General features: G+C 44.9%; 1 protein-coding gene across 1 annotated transcript in view; it reads left to right on the top strand.

Moving 5' to 3' along the window:
- Positions 1–19,314, top strand: part of LOC112221831 (integrin alpha-5-like) — a 54,763-nt gene that overhangs the window by 26,530 nt on the left and 8,919 nt on the right. The window contains 15 exon segments of the mRNA XM_042303789.1: positions 384–436; positions 833–1,038; positions 1,254–1,445; positions 5,154–5,199; positions 5,319–5,432; positions 9,233–9,288; positions 9,780–9,937; positions 10,122–10,146; positions 10,149–10,258; positions 13,342–13,409; positions 15,538–15,688; positions 16,051–16,143; positions 17,500–17,579; positions 17,795–17,875; positions 18,031–18,136. Coding sequence (XP_042159723.1) covers positions 384–436; positions 833–1,038; positions 1,254–1,445; positions 5,154–5,199; positions 5,319–5,432; positions 9,233–9,288; positions 9,780–9,937; positions 10,122–10,146; positions 10,149–10,258; positions 13,342–13,409; positions 15,538–15,688; positions 16,051–16,143; positions 17,500–17,579; positions 17,795–17,875; positions 18,031–18,136 — 1,539 coding nt within the window.

Raw genomic sequence — 19,314 nt, 5'->3', positions numbered from 1 at the left:
TTCCCGCGAATGGAATGGAAGTAGCGTGAGCCCCTTTTTTAACGATGCTGATTGGTTCAGCTGAATAAATCAAATCATAAGAGTGTGTTTGCTAACCCTGGGAGTCTGGGAATCAAGCTGTTTCTGTCTCTTTGTTGCTTCAGATGTGTTTTACAGACAGGACAGCTTCAAGTCAGACCAAGCAAGAACCATCCCTTTTCATTGACCATTTCTTCTCTCTCCCAGGAGTTTCTTCTACTGGATATTTTTATTCAAGTAGATTCACTGGATGTTAGAAATCCCTTTTTGCTTAAAAGCAGCGTTTCTATTTTGAGCCTTTTTGAACCCAGATTCATGGTGATGTTCTCGAGTTGTGACGATGATGCTCTCTGATGTTTTCTCAGATGGGCTCCTATTTTGGGTATGCTGTGGCCACAGCTGACATCAATAACGACGGGTAAGTACAGTCTAACAGGACATTCTCACCATATATTCGCACCCATGAGTTGGGTGGTGGTGGCAAATTGGATTTGTCCAGTAATGTTACAGGACATTTTTTTTTGAATCAGTAATGAAGGGTGAGTAGGAGTCAGTTCTCACATGGCATTCTCAACCATAGGTTCACACCCATTTTTAATGTACTCGGTGGTGACGACATTGTCTTGGACTTGACCAATGACACATTTTTATGGGAAACTCCAGTCATCGATGTCAAAAAGGCACCTGGAAACTTAAATACATTTCCAAGTTTTTCCAACCAGGATTTCTGGAAAGTATACAGCATTTTGCCACCCTAGTCTGTACACTATATACAGGTATGTCTGTAACCGTGTGTGTACCTCCCTCCCCTCAGCATGGTTGACCTGTTGGTGGGAGCTCCCATGTATATGACCCGGGGGTCAGACAGTCGCCTGGAGGAGGTGGGCCGTGTGTACGTCTATCTGCAACGTGGACCCCTGAACCTGGAGCCAACCCTCAACCTGACCGGAACCCAGGTGTTCGGGAGGTTTGGTAGCACCATCGCGGCTCTGGGAGATCTCAACCAGGACGGATACAATGGTGAGAGACGGAGGAGTGGTAGTAATGGGAGTTTAACAGGGGGAAGAAAAGGATGTTTCACAAGCATTTTTTTCGTGTGTCACAATCTTGGTTTTGAGAGTCTACTACATGTGGTTTTGTTAGTGTCATGCAGTTCATTCAAAGTCCTAGTAGACTGTAAAGTTCTGAGTGATCTCACGGTCTTCTCCTGCTCTCTCCTCTTCTCTGATTGGTAGATGTGGCCATCAGTTGTCCATTCGGTGGAGATGACAAGCAGGGATTGGTTCTCATCTACAACGGATTTGTTGGTGGGCTCAGGGACACCCCCTCTCAGGTCATAGCTGGCCAATGGGCTTCAGGCACTGTGCCCGCAAGCTTTGGATTTGCCCTCCGAGGGGCTAAAGACCTGGACATGAATGGTTACCCAGGTGAGTGACAAAATTAATTTGTTTTGAAGACCTCTCATGCTGCTGATTTTAGCATATTATCAACTTAATACTTAAAAATATATATTTATAAAAATAATAATAATAATTAGGGGGTTGTAACGGGATTCTTCCTGGGAAAGAGAGGTGGACCAAAACGCAGCGTGGTTATAATTCATGGTTCTTTAATAACGAAACTATACATGACTAAACTACAAAACAAGAAACATGAAACCGCGAAACAGTCCTGTGTGGTACAAACACTGACACAGGAGACTACCACCCACAAAACCCAACACAAACCAGGCTACCTAAATATGGTTCCCAATCAGAGACAATGACTAACACCTGCCTCTGATTGAGAACCATATCAGGCCAAACATAGAAATAGACAAACTAGACATATAACATAGAATGTCCACTCAGATCACACCCTGAACAAACAAAACATAGAAACATACAAAGCAAACTGTGGTCAGGGTGTGACAGGGGTAGATCAACTTTAATATTGCAGATAGATTGTAGCTTCCATCAATATAATTGTATGCATAATTTCCAATCCACCATATGTATTTTTTGACAGACAGACAGACAGACAGACAGACAGACAGACAGACAGACAGACAGACAGACAGACAGACAGACAGACAGACAGACAGACAGACAGACAGACAGAGCATTCGGAAATATTCAGACCCCTTTACTTTTTCACATTTTGTTAAGTTAATCAATCTACACACAATACCCCATAATGACAAAGCAAAAACTGATTTACATAAGTATTCAGACCTTTTACTCAGTACTTTGTTGAAGCACCTTTGGCAGCGATTGCAGCCTCGAGTCTTTTTGGGTATGATGCTACAAGCTTGGCACACCTGTATTGGGGGTGGGGGTTCTCCCATTCTTCTCTGCAGATCCTCTCAAGCTCTGTCAGATTGGATGGGGAGTGTCACTGCACAGCTATTTTCAGGTCTCTCCAGAGGTGTTCGATTGGGTTCAAGTCCAGGCTCTGGCTGGGCCACTCAAGGACATTCAGAGACTTGTCCCGAAGCCACTCCTGTGTTGTCTTGGATGTATGCTTAGGGTTGTTGTCCTGTTGGTAGGTGAACCTTCGCCCCGGTCTGAGGTCCTGAGTGCTCTGGAGCAGATTTTCATCAAGGATCTCTCTGTACTTTGCTCCTTTCATCTTTCCCTTGATCCTGACTAGTCTACTAGTCCCTATCGCTGCAAAGCATCCCCACAGCATGATGCTGCCAACACCATGATTCACCGTAGGAATGGTGCCAGGTATCCTCCAGATGCGAAGCTTGGCATTCAAGCCAAAGAGTTCAATCTTGGTTTCATCAGACCAGATAATCTTGTTTCTCATGGCCTGAGAGTCCTTTAGGTGCCTTTTGGCAAACTCCAAGCGGGCTGTCATGTGCCTTTTACTGAGGAGTGGCTTCTGTCTGGCCACTCTACCATTAAGGCCTGATTGGTGGAGTGCTGCAGAGATGGTTGTCCTTCTGTAAGGTTCTCCCATCTCCACAGAGGAACTCTGGAGCTCTGTCAATGTGACCATTGGGTTCTTGGTCACATCCCTGAACAAGGCCCTTCTCCCTTGATTGCTTAGTTTGGCTGGGCTGCCAGCTCTAGGAAGAGTCTTGATGGTTCCAAACTTCTTCCATTGAAGAATGATGGAGGCCACTGTGTTCTTGGGGACCTTCAATGCTGCAGAAATGTTTTGGTACCCTTCCCCAGCTATGGACATCATAAGTTAAGTAAGTAAATAAGTAAGTAATGTTATTAAGTAAATAAGTTATTTATGTTTTTTTTCTAAAATCCTGTTTTTGCATTTTCATTATGTAGTATTGGGTATAGGTTGATAATTTAATACTTTTTTGGAATAAGGTGGTGATGTAACAAAATGTGGAAAAAGTCAAGGGGTCTGAATACTTTCCGAATGCACTGCATGTACAGTACCATTCAAAAGCTTGGACACACCTACTCATTCAAGGGTTTTTCTTTATTATGACTATTTTCTACATTGTAGAATAATAGTGAATACATCAAAGATATGATATAACAATCATGTAGTAACCAAAAAAGTCTGAAACTAATGAAAATATATTTTATATTTTATATTCTTCAAAGTAGCCACCCTTTACCTTGATGATAGCTTTGCACACTATTGGCATTCTCTCAACCCTCTTCACCTGGAATGATTTTCCAACAGTCTTGAAGAGGTTCCCACAAATGCTTAGCACTTGTTGGCTGCTTTTCCTTCACTCTGCGGTCCAACTCATCCCAAACCCTCTCAATTGGGTTGAGGTCATGTGATTGTGGAGGCCAGGTCATCTGATGTAGCACTCCATCACTCTCCTTGGTCAAATAGCCCTTACACAACCTGGAGGTGTTTTGGGTCATTGTCCTGTTGAAAAACAAATTATAGTCCCACTAAGCGTAAACCAGATGAGATGGCGTATTGCTACAGAATGCTGTGGTAGCCATGCTGGTTAAGTGTACCTTGAATTCTAAGTAAGTCAGACAGTGTCACCAGCAAAGCATCATCACACCACCTCCTCCATGCTTCACAGTGGGAACCACACATGTGGAGATCATCCGTTCACCTACTCTGCATCTCACAAAGACACAGTGGTTTAAAGCAAAAATCTCAAATTTGGACTCATCAGACCAAAATACAGATTTCCACCAGTCTAATGTCCATTGCTCGTGTTTCTTGTCCCAAGCAAGCCTCTTCTTCTTATTGGTGTCCTTTAGTAGTGTTTCTTTTTGCAGAAATTCGACCGTGAAGGCCTGATTCACACGGTTTCCTCTGAACAGTTGATGTTGAGATGTGTCTGTTACTTGAACTCTGAAGTATTTATTTGGGATGCAATTTCTGAGTCTGGTAACTCTAATGAACTTATCCTCTGCAGCAGGGGTAACTCTGGGTCTTCCTTTCCTGTGGTGGTGCTCATGTGAGCCAGTTTCATCATAGCGCTTGATCGTTTTTGTGACTGCAATTAGTTTTGAATCTGGTGTTGTTTTGCATATCAGTTCATGAACAATTTTGCCAGCAGCAAACCACCCTGCATCCCACTTCTGGCTTGTTTCTGAAGCTAAGCAGGGTTGGTCCTGGTTGATCGCTAGATGGGAGACCAGATGCTGCTGGAAGTGGTGTTGGAGGGCCAGTAGGAGGTACTCTTCTCTCTGGTCTAAAAAAAAATCCCAATGTCCCAGGGCAGTGATTGGGGACAATTTCCCTGTGTAGGGTGCTGTCTTTGGGATGGGAAGTTAAATGGGTGTTCTGACTCTCTGTGGTAACTAAAGATCCCATGGCACTTATTGTAAGAGTAGGGGTGTTAACCCTGGTGTCCTGGCTAAATTCCCAATCTGGCCCTCATACCATCATGGCCACCTAATCATCCCCAGTTTACAATCCCCCCTCCTCTCCCCTGTAACTATTCCCCAGGTCGTTGGTGTAAATGAAGATTGTGTTCTCAGTCAACTTACCTGGTAAAATAAGGGTAGAAAATCAATGTGCCATGGAATCCGTGCGTCAGATATCTATTCCCACTATTTTGCAATCTATATGGCACCTATGTGGCACAGCTGTTTGGTCCTTAAATGAATCTGGTATACTTTATTTATCACAATTGTCTTTAAACAATTTTGGTCTTGTTGTTTACCTGTAGTCCATGAACTTGATGAAATGTATTTTCTTGACAGATCTTATTGTTGGTGCTTTCGGAGTTGACAAGACAGTTCTGTACAGGTAACAGTCTCTCATAGTCTCCTATCCGTCAATCTATTGAGTGATGTCTAATATAAGTTTAGTTAAGAGGCCTCTATCGTTTGTTAACCTGGCTTCTGTTCCCATGTATTGTACCACAGGTCCCGGCCCATCGTCAACACCAGTGCCTCCCTGACTGTCTACCCCACCATGATCAACCCTGAGGAGAAGAGTTGTTCAGTCAACAACGGCAACACCACCATCCCTGTCTCCTGGTAAGTTCTGCAGTGTACCCGCCTCCTGGTACGTATTTCAGCATACGTGTCTCCTGGTAAGTACTGCAGCATATCTGTCTCCTGTTGAGTACTTGTCTAGTCTCCTGGGCCTTTATTCTGGGCCTTTATGTGAAGCATCTCGGAGCATGAGTGCTGATCTAGGATCAGGTCCCCCCCTTTCGATGTGCTGTCTCTTATACATTATGATCTAAAAGGCTAAACTGGTCCTAGATCAGCACTCATACCCTGAAACTCTTTATAAGTAAGGGCCAGACTTAATTTGCTGAACGCGTTTTACACTTGGCACAATACCAACAGGAAGGAGATCCTCAACACTGGCATGCAGTTGTACTTAGACAGGAAGACCCATTGAGAACATATTTACTTGGGAAACAGTCAGTCTTATCTGGTGGTGGTGACCTGTTATCACAGCAACTTCATAACAGATTATATTTCTTCGAAAGGAGAAAAAGTCAAATAAAATGCTGAATAAGGGCATTGTGGCTGGCAGCTATTTTCCCCTTCCATTTGAATGTGCTGCATGGTATTCCCCATCCAATGGGAGAGGAAAGAGAACTGAACAGGGCTCCTCTAATCTCTGGCTGTGCTGCTCAACATGCTTGACACTGTGCTTGTGTGTCTGCTGCCCCCCTCTCTCTAGTCCCCAGATCCATAAAGGAAACTGTTGTATACACGTCTTGATTACACTGCGTTGCCTGGTGATGGGGAGGGATGTAGGTGGGGGTGGAGGGAAGGAGGGCGAGTGAGGGGTCAGGAGGTTTGGCAGTGGCTTTTGAATGAGATATTGTTTGGTGGTGGAACACAGCTGGGAAACATCAGGATCTGGAGACTCGTGCGCATGCACACACTCAAACACTAAAAAACCTAGAGACACAGGAGCACAATATATAATGGATATATATCCTAGATATAGACATCCTCTTTCTGGCTCTTTCATTCTCTTTCAAATATGTTCCTTCCTTTGTTCTGTCTATACTAGTCGGTTTCGCTCCCTCTTTTTCTCTTGTTCCCTTGATCCCTTTCCCTCGCTCCCTATCTCCTTCCCTCTTTCTTTTCCCGTCAGTGTGAGTTTGGTTGTCGGGCTTGGGGTTTGGGTTGCTGACTCTTGGAAGCTGTGGCTCATGTCATGGGAGAGAGCAAGAGCCCCCGGCCCGTATAGATACAGACACTGATTGACCCTCCTGCCTGTGGGGCTACATGAGATGACGCTCAATTTCATCCTCTTAACCTCTTGATTCTAGCCATCCCGGATCCGGGATCGTGAATACAGCCTCAAGCTCATTAGCATAACGCAACGTTAACTATTCATGAAAATCGCAAATGAAATAAATATATTAGCTCTCAAGCTTAGCCTTTTGTTAACAACACTGTCATCTCAGATTTTCAAAATATGCTTTTGAACCATAGCTAAACAAGCATTTGTGTAACAGTATTGATAGCCTAGCATAGCATTAAGCCTGGCATTCAGCATGCAACATTTTCACAAAAACAAGAAAAGCATTCAAATAAAATCATTTACCTTTGAAAAACTTCAGATGTTTTCAATGAGGAGACTCTCAGTTAGATAGCAAATGTTCAGTTTTTACAAAAATATTATTTGTGTAGGACAAATCTCCCCGTTTTGTTCATCACGTTTGGCTACGAAAAAACCTGTATCCAGGAGTGTAATTCTCTAGGCAAGCTCATTAGCATAACGCAACGTTAACTATTCATGAAAATCGCAAATGAAATGAAATAAATATATTAGCTCTCAAGCTTAGCCTTTTGTTAACAACACTGTCATCTCAGATTTTCAAAATATGCTTTTGAACCATAGCTAAACAAGCATGTGTGTAACAGTATTGATAGCCTAGCATAGCATTAACCCTGGCATTCAGCAGGCAACATTTTCACAAAAACAAGAAAAGCATTCAAATAAAATCATTTACCTTTGAAGAACTTCAGATGTTTTCAATGAGGAGACTCTCAGTTAGATAGCAAATGTTCAGTTTTTACAAAAATATTATTTGTGTAGGACAAATCGCTCCGTTTTGTTCATCACGTTTGGCTAAAAAAACCTGTATCCAGGAGTGTAATTCTCTAGGCAAGCTCATTAGCATAACGCAACGTTAACTATTCATGAAAATCGCAAATGAAATGAAATAAATATATTAGCTCTCAAGCTTAGCCTTTTGTTAACAACACTGTCATCTCAGATTTTCAAAATATGCTTTTGAACCATAGCTAAACAAGCATGTGTGTAACAGTATTGATAGCCTAGCATAGCATTAAGCCTGGCATTCAGCATGCAACATTTTCACAAAAACAAGAAAAGCATTCAAATAAAATCATTTACCTTTGAAGAACTTCAGATGTTTTCAATGAGGAGACTCTCAGTTAGATAGCAAATGTTCAGTTTTTACAAAAAGTTTATTTGTGTAGGACAAATCGCTCCGTTTTGTTCATCACGTTTGGCTACGAAAAAAACCTGTATCCAGGAGTGTAATTCTCTAGGCAAGCTCATTAGCATAACGCAACGTTAACTATTCATGAAAATCGCAAATGAAATGAAATAAATATATTAGCTCTCAAGCTTAGCCTTTTGTTAACAACACTGTCATCTCAGATTTTCAAAATATGCTTTTGAACCATAGCTAAACAAGCATTTGTGTAACAGTATTGATAGCCTAGCATAGCATTAAACCTGGCATTCAGCATGCAACATTTTCACAAAAACAAGAAAAGCATTCAAATAAAATCATTTACCTTTGAAGAACTTCAGATGTTTTCAATGAGGAGACTCAGTTAGATTGCAAATGTTCAGTTTTTACAAAAAGATTATTTGTGTAGACAAATCGCTCCGTTTTCTTCATCACGTTTGGGTAAGAAAAAACCCGAAAATGAAGTAATTAAAACGCGAACTTTTTCCAAATTAACTCCATAATATCGGCAGAAACATGGCAAACGTTGTTTAGAATCAATCCTCAAGGTGTTTTTCACATATCTATTCGATGATAAGTCATTCGTGGCAGTTTACTTTCTCCTCTGAAGAAATGGAACGCGCATGGACCTGGCGATTACGCAATAATTTCGACGTAGGACACCGGGCGGACACCTGGTAAATGTAGTCTCTTATGGTCAATCTTCCAATGATATGCCTACAAATACGTCACAATGCTGCAGACACCTTGGGGAAACGACAGAAAGGGCAGGCTCATTCCTGGCGCATTCACAGCCATATAAGGAGACATTGGAATACAGCGCCTTCAGAATCTGGGGCATTTCCTGTATGAAATTTCATCTTGGTTTCGCCTGTAGCATTAGTTCTGGGGCACTCACAGATAATATCTTTGCAGTTTTGGAAACGTCAGAGTTTTTCTTTCCAAAGCTGCCAATTACATGCATAGTCGAGCATCTTTTCGTGACAAAATATCTTGTTTAAAACGGGAACATTTTTTATCCAAAAATTATGAGCGCCCCCTATCTCGAAGAAGTTAAACTCCGGGGATGGGGCTTGGGCTGGGGGACACACACCATGTTATTAGCATGGCTGGCTATAGCAGGCAGCATTACCCATTACCCATTTCCCAACATTACCCATTGCGCCATATTATACAGTGATACCCATTATGCAGCTTGTCTTGTAAAGTAAGAAAACTGAAGAGTTAGAGTTTAGCCAAAGAGAAGAGGAAGAGAGGGAATGAGTGCGGTGTCTGTGCGTGTATGTTGACTTTTTGCCATGAATGCATATGCTTCCCTCATCATCATGTCTTTGTTATGTTCTCCTCTGTTCGAAACAGTGTCAACCTGAGTTTCTGCCTCTCGGCCAATGGGAAGTACCTCCCAGACAACCTAGGTGAGCCAACTGTCCACATCTGGTCCAGATGACGTACAATACCATACTTTCAATTGCACACGAATATCAATTTATATGACAAGTTGTTGCGTGTATGTTGAATGACTTTGTTGTTGCTCTGTATTGTATCGTGACAAAGAGATTAAGAGCAGAGTCTGGGTTCCAGAATCCCCATATCTTCCCCGATCCACTTTTAATGAGTTCCAATCAAAGCACAAGGCTCCTCTTACGCAACCTCAGCAATTATTCCACTAATTACCCCTCTATGCATATGGCTACTCTGCTATTTGTAGCATATGGTAAACGAACTACATAGTCTGGATTCTTTATTTGCTTGAGAGTGTGCAAATGTGTTTTAATGTCTGATTGATGGTGTATAAAACAATGGCACATTCATTCATTGTTGTGTCCTGTGTGTGTGTTCCTGTGTGTGTGTGTGTGTGTGTGTGTGTGTTCCTTTGTGTGTGTGTTCCTTTGTGTGTGTGTTCCAGACTTCCAGGTAGAGGTGCAGTTGGACCGTCTGAAGCACAAGCAAAAGGGAGGGGTGAAGAGGGCTCTGTTTGTAGACTCCCAGCAGACAGTGCTCACGAGGAGTGTGAGGGTGCGGAACAGAGAGCGTGTGTGTCATGACACCAAGATCTATCTGAGGGTAAGTCTCTCACACTCACACACACACACACACACACACACACACACACACACACACACACACACACACACACACACACACACACACACACACACACACACACACACACACACACACACACACGCGCACACGCGCACACTCACACTCTTTTTAATGAACCCTGTCTCTCTCTATTTGACTCCAGGATGATAAGGAGTTCAGAGATAAGCTCTCCCCATCTACATCTCCCTCAACTTCAGTCTGGATCCTCAGGCAGCTTTCGACTCCCACGGCCTCAGACCCATCCTCAACTACCAGTCCACCGAGCTCATCGAGCAGAAGGTACTTCAATACCCTCCCCCTGTCTGACTCTGCCCCCCCCAGCACTGCACTCCTAACCCTGAAGACTGACTCGACGTTAACAGGCCCCGTATATCTACTGAGGTGGAGCACTGCACACGTTTTAATGAACAAGACGCAGTGAAAGACCTGGCTGGAAATCCATTCACTCACTCAGAGCTGATGGTAATGTTTTCTCCTTGACCAGACCTCCACCCCCTCAGAACGACTCAGGCTGCTCTCCTTGTTGATTTCCAAACCGCTCTGCTGGGAAGGGGTCCAGAGGGTCTGGAAAGCAGTTTTCAACAAGAGAAATGTGAGGCGTGTGCATGGTACAGTGGAGATGGAGTTGGAGAGTGTTTGACTGCCCCACCAGGAATAGCTGCTTTCAGCCTGGCTGGGCTGTGTAACGGATCACAGGAGTCGTGTTCCGACCGAGAGGTGCACAGTAAGACCCCGACACACAGGGTTAATGGATATTTTTGGGTGGGGCCTCTGGGGCCCTTTGCTCGCAGCACACAGGCCATGTGCCATCTGGTGTAGATTTGCCAGTTTTATCCTGGCAGGGAGCGAGAGACGTGAGCAGGACTCAGCATGTGGGCTGCCTGCCTTCAGCTGTGGCGTGCTGCACCCTATGTGAGCTCAACAATAACCGCTGGATTGGATTGGAGTGTTTTGGGAAAGGCCCTGGCCGAGTTTGCAGTTCGACCCCCCCCTCCATCTTTCTCTCAGTATTTCTCTCTTCTTTCTCAGAGCAGGGCAGTACTGAACCCTGTCATTGGTGTTCACTTGTCATATCAAAGCTGCTGGGGATTCATCAGATGTGGTGTATTGTACTTACACTCCAACCAAGAGCTAAATACTGAACCCTGATAAAGCTATGTTGTTGTAGTACCGAAACTGAACTTCAGATAACATATTTCATTAATCATTGATACCCAGTGTGAAAGTAGGGGATGTCTACTCACTACAGCTTGGATTTAATCAGATACATGATACCTTATTATGGATTCCTCCGTATGGCATCGTTTGTACTGGGCTGGCTGTTGCAGCATAGGCTACATACAGGTAACTACCAAAATAAAGGAAACACCAGCATAAAGTGTCTTAATAGGAAGTTGGGTCACCACGAGTTAGAACAGCTTCAATGCACCTTGGCATGGATTCTACATCTGTATGGAACTCTATTGGAGGGATGCGACACCATTCTTCCACACGAAATTCCATCATCTGGTGTTTTGTTGATGGTGGAGGAAACGCCATTTCAGGCACCACTCCAGAATCACCAATATGTGTTAAATTGGGTTGAGATCTAGTAACTGAGACGGCCATGGCATATGGTTTACATCGTTTTATGATCATCAAACCATTCAGTGACCACTCATCCACCCTGTGGATGGGGGCGTTGTCATCCTATGGGGGTATAGCCAAGGTAACTAAAATAATGCCCTGCCCAGCATTTTTACATGTCACCCTAAGCATGATGGGATGTTAATTGCTTAATTAACTCAGGAACCACACCTGTGTGGAAGCACCTACTTTCAATATACTTTGTATCTCGCATTTACTCAAGTGTTTCCATTATTTTGGCAGTTACATATACCTGCTGGCTCACCCCAGTTCTCACACCCTCTGGTTGCTGAGTGAGAGTGAGAGATCACCGAAGCCTCTCTGCATAGTTTAATCGTTTCTCTATAATGTGCTCCACATGTTGCCGTGAAGCCAGAGCAATGGGAACATAATAAAAAATGGATCCACAAAACGCCACTCTGAGAGTGAAGCTGGAAGCTCCCATGGGTGAATGCCTGATACATTCCACACACAGGGGCCGTGATTTATTTTCGCTGATATTGACACAGTTATTGAGTGAAACTGTATACTACACACGGTACCCTCAATACACTGACTGCACGCTATTCATCTGGCTTCCCTCTGCCAGTTGTTGTTTAACAGCAGCCAGGATAGGAATCTAAATAGCTTTTACCCTGATTGACTGAGTCTGTATATAGGCCAGCACACGCTGAAGGGGCCGAGTGAGTGAGCTGGTGGTTACTATGGTTACCCCGGTGTCTTAAATTAGAAAGCCCGGCTGTGTAATGACAGGGGAGGCAGTGTGCTCTCTTTCTAATCTACTTCTATTTATTATCTTCGTCGTCATCATGATCATCACACTGTGATGGAATCGCACGGGGCAACTATTACCTACGTCAAGCCTGGGCTTTTCCCTGCTACACAAACACGTTCAGTGGTTGCTGGGCGCCCTTTACTGCTTAGCTCATGTCTTTCTAGTATTTCCACCATAGCCTCTAGCCCTCTAGATTACCCCCCCCATGTCTCTGTACTAGCTTCAGCCCCTCCCTCCCCCTGGTTCATGTACGGTCCTGCATGCGGAGCGCTGGGTGGCGTCGCGTGTGGCTAGCTTGTGGTCCGCTGCAGAGCGCTAGTGGTGTGGGCGTCAGTGTGCGGCGCTGGTGGATGCGTGGACAGAGAGCTGCTGGCCTCCCCAGAGAGGCCCTCCTGGCGTACCGCTTCTCCTTCTTGTCCTCCTGTCTCTGGGCTGCGTTGTGGCGCTGCTCCTGCCTGCTGGTCCCTCCGTCCCCTCTCCTGAAGGGGAAGTCGGACACTCTATGATGGAGGGGGTTTTGTCACCCTACACACAGTCGGACGGCTTCTCCTGCCTTCTTATCGACCCATTTCTCTCTGAAAGGACGTGACGTCAGACACGGGGCTGAAATAGGGTTGTTTGTGTCATCACACACGGTTATAGTCACTAACCTCCCCCAGAAGATAAGAGCATGTAACAGGGTTATTATTACAGGTGTTTGGTCTGTAGTGATGACACTTTGCTCAGGGGGCGGTGGGTGGTTGGGGCTCGGACTGGAATGTATTAGTCATTCTGGTCTGCACGACATGTCCTATCCCGCTGCAATTACTCCATTGTATGTTCACCACCAAAGCAAAGTGTCTAATTCTGTATGTTAAGTCTAACTGAAAGACGTGTAGGCCTCATTTTCATGGGAACTGTGGATCCTGTGTAAGCTCTGTCACTCTTTAACTTATTCCTCTCCTCCTCTTTCCTCCTCTAGGCCCAGATTCTGCTGGACTGTGGAGAAGACAACATTTGTGTTCCTGACTTAAAGCTGGCGGTGCACGGGTGAGTTATTCCAAACACCCATGAAAGCCACTAGATCAGGAGAATATATCTACTATGTATGATGAACGGTTGAACTATTCACCCAACTATACAGATGAGTCGGCCTTGTTGTCGTTCTGATCTGATGGATAAATAAAGCTGTGTCGTGCTCCACCCGCTTGTTTAGTTTAGCTTGCAGAGCAGACCAGTCTGTTATTACACCCACAATGCTCCACTCACAGAAGATACTATTCTGCTTTGGAAACAGGAAGAAGCGCTGGTCCCTGGTCTAGGTGCAAGGATTGGTTGTCAGGCAGCTCGGGGAAAGAGACATGAGAGATGAAAGGGATTTGTTTTGAACGTATGGAGAGGGAGGTGTGTGTGTGTGTGTGTGTGTGTGTGTGTGTGTGTGTGTGTGTGTGTGTGTGTGTGTGTGTGTGTGTGTGTGTGCCAACCAGTTCTAGCCTCCTTCTATCAGCTTCTGTTGAAGTAGTATTCACAGCATCTCCATACTTCGATTTGAGAAATCTGTGGGCATTTTTCTCCAAAATAACATGCCCCCTTGCTCTCTTTCTGCCCTCTCATGTTCATATTTGTTTGTGCGCTAATTCCATTTCTCTATTGTAAAAGTCTATCACGTACCCTGAGTGTACAAAACATTATGAACACCTGCTTTTTCCCTGACATAGACTGACCAGGTGAATCCAGGTGAAAGTTATGATCCCTTATTGATGTCACTTATTAAACCCACTTCAATCAGTGTAGATGAACTGGAGGAGACAGGTTAAAGAAGGATTTTTAAGCCTTGAGATGATTTGAGACATGGAGTGTGTGTGTGTGTGTGTGTGTGTGTGTGTGTGTGTGTGTGTGTGTGTGTGTGTGTGTGTGTGTGTGTGTGTGTGTGTGTGTGTGTGTGTGTGTGTGTGTGTGCCATTCAGAGGGTGAACGGGCAAGGCAAAATATTTCAGTGCCTTTGGACGAGGTATGGTACTTTGCTGCGTTTTTCATGCTCAACAGTTTCCCATGTGTATCAAGAATGGTCCACCACCCAAAGGACATCCGGACAACTTGACAAAACTGTGTCAAGCATTGGAGTCAACATGGGCCAGCATCCCTGTGGAATGCTTTTGACACCTTGTAGAGTCCATGCCCTGACGAATTGAGGCTGTTCTGAGGGCAAAATGGAAGGGAGGGTGTGCAACTTAATATTAGGAAGGTGTTTGTACATTTGTCTGTAAGGGCATTCAAGCAGGATGAAATAAGGGATTTCAGTTGAGGAAAATCATAATGCATGAACTACTTGCCTCTGGCAGTCGGACTATAGTGATGATTCATTTAAATGCTTTGTTTAATAGTATCTTGGGGCAAGGGGTCAATCATGAAATTCCCAGCATTGTATCCATCAAAGTATTTCTTCAGTTTTCCTGCCAAAGCACACAACCTGTACCACCAATGCCCCTTAGGAGAGGTTTTAGGTTTTTGTGGGTTCTTCCAATGTATCCCTTTTGTTTTCTTTAAAGAGTGTGATGGCTGTTGGAGTCTGACTAGGCTGGCTGACTGGTTGGCCAATAGAAGATCAGTGTTTGAAATATGGTCCATGTTGCTTTCTCTCTCTGCCTGGTTTTACGAGTCCAGCTCTAATTAGAAGCGTCTGTGTGGCCCTCGTGTGGAATTCCTCTCTCATTGTGTTCAGAAAGATAGCGAGAGATGGAGGAAGAAATGTGGGGAGGGAGAAAGGGAGGGAGTGGAAGGGGGAGGTGTTTTACATTCCTATTCTGTGCTCTAACGCATGTATGACTTTGTTGCTACATTTGAAAAGTTGTGTGTGAGGGGGATGCAGGGGAAGGGGAGGGGAGGGGAGAGGGAATTTCCTGACATGAATCTAAGTGATGTGTTTTGGACTGTGTCCCATTTCGAGAGAGATGAAGCACGGATATCAGGCTATAGCAACAGAACATGCAAGTAATGTTAGTGACCTGACACTGCTTTATACTGTATACACTGTGCACACATCCTTCACAGTTGTCTCTAGTATAATGGCACCCTCTCCCACCTCTCCCGAGTCTTATTTACACATGGAGACCCGACACCTCTTGACCTGACGTCTGACCCGATTAGTAATCAATTTCTGTTTTTTTGGGGCCCTCAGGGACCGAAAGGAAGCGTACCTAGGTGACGACAACTCACTGACCTTGACTTTCAACGCTCGGAACGAGGGTGAAGGAGGGGCCTACGAGGCTGAGCTGTACGTGGTGCTGCCTCCTGAAGCGGACTACAGCGGTATAGCCCGCAATAACGAGGTGAGAGGAACTACTAAACATTCACCTGAACCCAACACTACTATTAGATGTGAAGTAATATAAGAGTCACAGTCTACTAGCTCATAAGACTTGTGATGATAGATCTATAAGGAACAGGGCTGTTATGAAATCACAAAATGGAACTAAATGTTTGTTCTTGGTGTTTGATCTGTAGACCTGTATCTATGATTCTTCTTTGTTGTGTTCTAACCAATGATAAACACATATGAATGTACATGGTTCTAAACCAGCACTCTTTCTCCTTGCTCTCTCTCTCTGTCTCTCTCTGTCTCTCTCTGTCTGTCTCTGTCTGTCTCTCTCTCTCTCTCTCTCTCTCTCTCTCTCTCTCTCTCCCCCCCCAGAGCCTGACCCAGCTAACTTGTAGCTACGAGACAGAGAACCAGACCCGCTACCTCAGCTGTGACCTGGGCAACCCTATGAAGTCTGGCACCAGCGTAAGTCAAGGATTCATGTTCTGTTTGCCCTTCTGAAGATTGGTCATGAGAAGGGCCAGGAGTATTTCCTGGTTAGGTCACATGGGTGGAAAACAGGAGCAGCTCTGGCTCTTGGCGTGAAAAATCATTGATGTTTGTTTCGGCCATCTTGGTCTCCATCAGAATGAGAATGAGGTCACATGACATAAAAATAAACTTTGGGCCTGGTTCTACTCCAAGACCTTTCTGAAGAGCATTGGTTATGAATGGGGCGAGCAGTTTTTTCTGGTTAGGTCACATGGTCCTGGCCCTACTCGTAAGCAATGCTCTTCATTGGTTCTGATGAGTGTTGATGGCTGGTGGAATAGCTCGTCTAGCCCTCTGAGATCTGTTTAGTGGTAGAAAAGTAATTGAGGCTAGCACAAAATCAATGTTTCCTAGTGTGGGAAGGAAGGGATTGTGTGTCGTCCAGGGGTTGAGCGGTAGAGAACTGAACTGGAGAGGAAAGGCTCTCTTTTCATGTCACAGTGTCCAGAGAGGAAGTTCCTGTCCGAGTAGCAAGAAGCTGGTCTACGTCTCTGCTCCGAGCAGAGGTTCCCTCCTAATGTGTCTGACTGCAGAGGAAGACTGTAAAGTGGACATTGGTGGAGAGGTTAAGAAGGTTTTCTGATAGAATGGTTGTATTCAAAGTGTAAACAAAAATGTAAAAACTTTAGTGTGCAACAAACATATAGTACAGATCCCGCCATTGTAGTACCCAATGTGCTGAGGGTATTGTACTTTGCGTTAGTTATAATTCATAATGGCATAGAATGTTTATGAGCAGTGTTCTAATTGTTTTTACAGTGCACAGCTGCAGTTCCATACACACTCACACTACACAGTTAAACAGCAAAAGCTCTAAACTCGCTGGAAAACAAAAGGGGCATGAAATCCCAGTTGAAATAAAGGGCAGCAAAACAGAACACTGTAAGCAGGAAGTCCCAGACTGTCTGGACCTGCAGGCCCAGGTGTATTACAGCTGTGTATGTGCCAGCCAGGCAGACAGGGAGTACTGACTGGCTGACCGATTGACCCCTGAAGACAACAGAACAGTTGGGAGGAGAGCAAAAGAGAGGACAGGACTGTTATCCTTTCGGGGACTCTGGCCCCCGCTATGCTGTTATGATTGTATAACAGAGAGTCTACCCACCGTCGCTGTACTGTATGTGTCAAAATAGTATCAAAAATAGTGCACACGTTTCCTAATGCCCTTACAAGGTTAGCTTTAGATATGTTGGTTGCATCATCCCCCTTAGACATTTGGAACTCTCTCGCCTCACATCATGTTGACATCGACCCCTTGTCCCTGATCACATTGCTTCTCCTCGTCTGCAGCTGTGGGCAGGTCTGCGCTTCACTGTGCCGCGACTGAAGGACACGCGCAAGACGGTTCAGTTTGAGCTGCAGATCCGCAGGTATGACTCCGTTCCATTGCCTCTCTAGGCATACGTTTGAGCCGGGCCTATAACTGGACACGTGTTATGTGTCACTGACAAAATTAATTCAAGGCTAAACTCGTAGGACACAGAGCATCAAAAATACCGCAGTACTCCAATATCACCATATAGCTACAGAGGTGTGTTGTCTCTGATTCATCACCCTCTCTTCGTCTCTCGCTTTCCCTCCACAGTAAAAATGAGAATAATTCCCACAGCGAGGTGGTTCCCTACAGGTTGGAGGTGGTTGTCCAGGCCGATGTTATTTTACAAGGGTGAGTCCAGAGGAAGTCAGAGAGAAGTCCAGGGGTGGGAGGAATCTCTGTGTTAGATTTCCCCCATCAGAGCAAAAACCCTTTGCAACTCCATAAAAGTTGTTTTATTTTTCTCCCCACACAGTCTCATGCTTTCCTTTCCCTCTCTTTTGAAGAGTCTCCCGGCCAGACAAGGTCTTCTTCCCTCCCCCCAACTGGAAGGTGTCCAAGAGCCCCCAGGTGGAGCAGGACATCGGGCCTGCAGTCCAACACGTCTATGAGGTAAGGAGTCAAAGGGTTGGGGTTAGGATTAGGATTAGGATTAAGGTTAGGTTGGGAAGATCCAATGGGACATTCAGTGCATAGACAAAGGTGAATGCAGCCAAACTGTGAGTGGACATGTTTCTATGAAAGGAGCCAGAGGCCCTCCAGGAGGATAGCTGCTAGCTGGCTGGGCAGACTCATCAGGATGTAGTATGGCAGAGAGTTCTATACAGCAGACTCATCAGGATGTAGTATGGCAGAGAGTTCTATACAGCAGACTCATCAGGATGTAGTATGGCAGAGAGTTCTATACAGCAGACTCATCAGGATGTAGTATGGCAGAGAGTTCTATGCAGCAGACTCATCAGGATGTAGTATGGCAGAGAGTTCTATACAGCAGACTCATCAGGATGTAGTATGGCAGAGAGTTCTATGCAGCAGACTCATCAGGATGTAGTATGGCAGAGAGTTCTATGCAGCAGACTCATCAGGATGTAGTATGGCAGAGAGTTCTATACAGCAGACTCATCAGGATGTAGTATGGCAGAGAGTTCTATACAGCAGACTCATCAGGATGTAGTATGGCAGAGAGTTCTATACAGCAGACTCTGGCCTTAAGCAGGTCTGTAGCAGCAGGCAGTACTTCACAGACACTAACCTTTTTCTGTAGAAGCAGACCAGACCAGACACTAACCTTTGTGTAGAAGCAGACCAGACCAGACACTAACCTTTGTGTAGAAGCAGACCAGACCAGACACTAACCTTTGTGTAGAAGCAGACCAGACCAGACACTAACCTTTGTGTAAGAAGACAGACCAGACCAGTGTAGAAGCAGACAGACCAGACACTAACCTTTGTGTAGAAGCAGACCAGACCAGACACTAACCTTTGTGTAGAAGCAGACCAGACCAGACACTAACCTTTGTGTAGAAGCAGACCAGACCAGACACTAACCTTTGTAGTAGAAGCAGACCAGACCAGACACTAACCTTTGTGTAGAAGCAGACCAGACCAGACACTAACCTTTGTGTAGAAGCAGACCAGACAGACACTAACCTTTGTGTAGAAGCAGACCAGACCAGACACTAACCTTTGTGTAGAAGCAGACCAGACCAGACACTAACCTTTGTGTAGAAGCAGACCAGACCAGACACAGACCTTTGTGTAGAAGCAGACCAGACCAGACACTAACCTTT

Source organism: Oncorhynchus tshawytscha, linkage group LG22 (genome assembly GCF_018296145.1).
Source record: "Oncorhynchus tshawytscha isolate Ot180627B linkage group LG22, Otsh_v2.0, whole genome shotgun sequence".
In the NCBI taxonomy this organism is placed as follows: domain Eukaryota; kingdom Metazoa; phylum Chordata; class Actinopteri; order Salmoniformes; family Salmonidae; genus Oncorhynchus; species Oncorhynchus tshawytscha.
The sequence above is the reverse complement of the archived record's forward strand: the minus strand, read 5'-3'. Positions and strand labels throughout refer to the sequence as shown.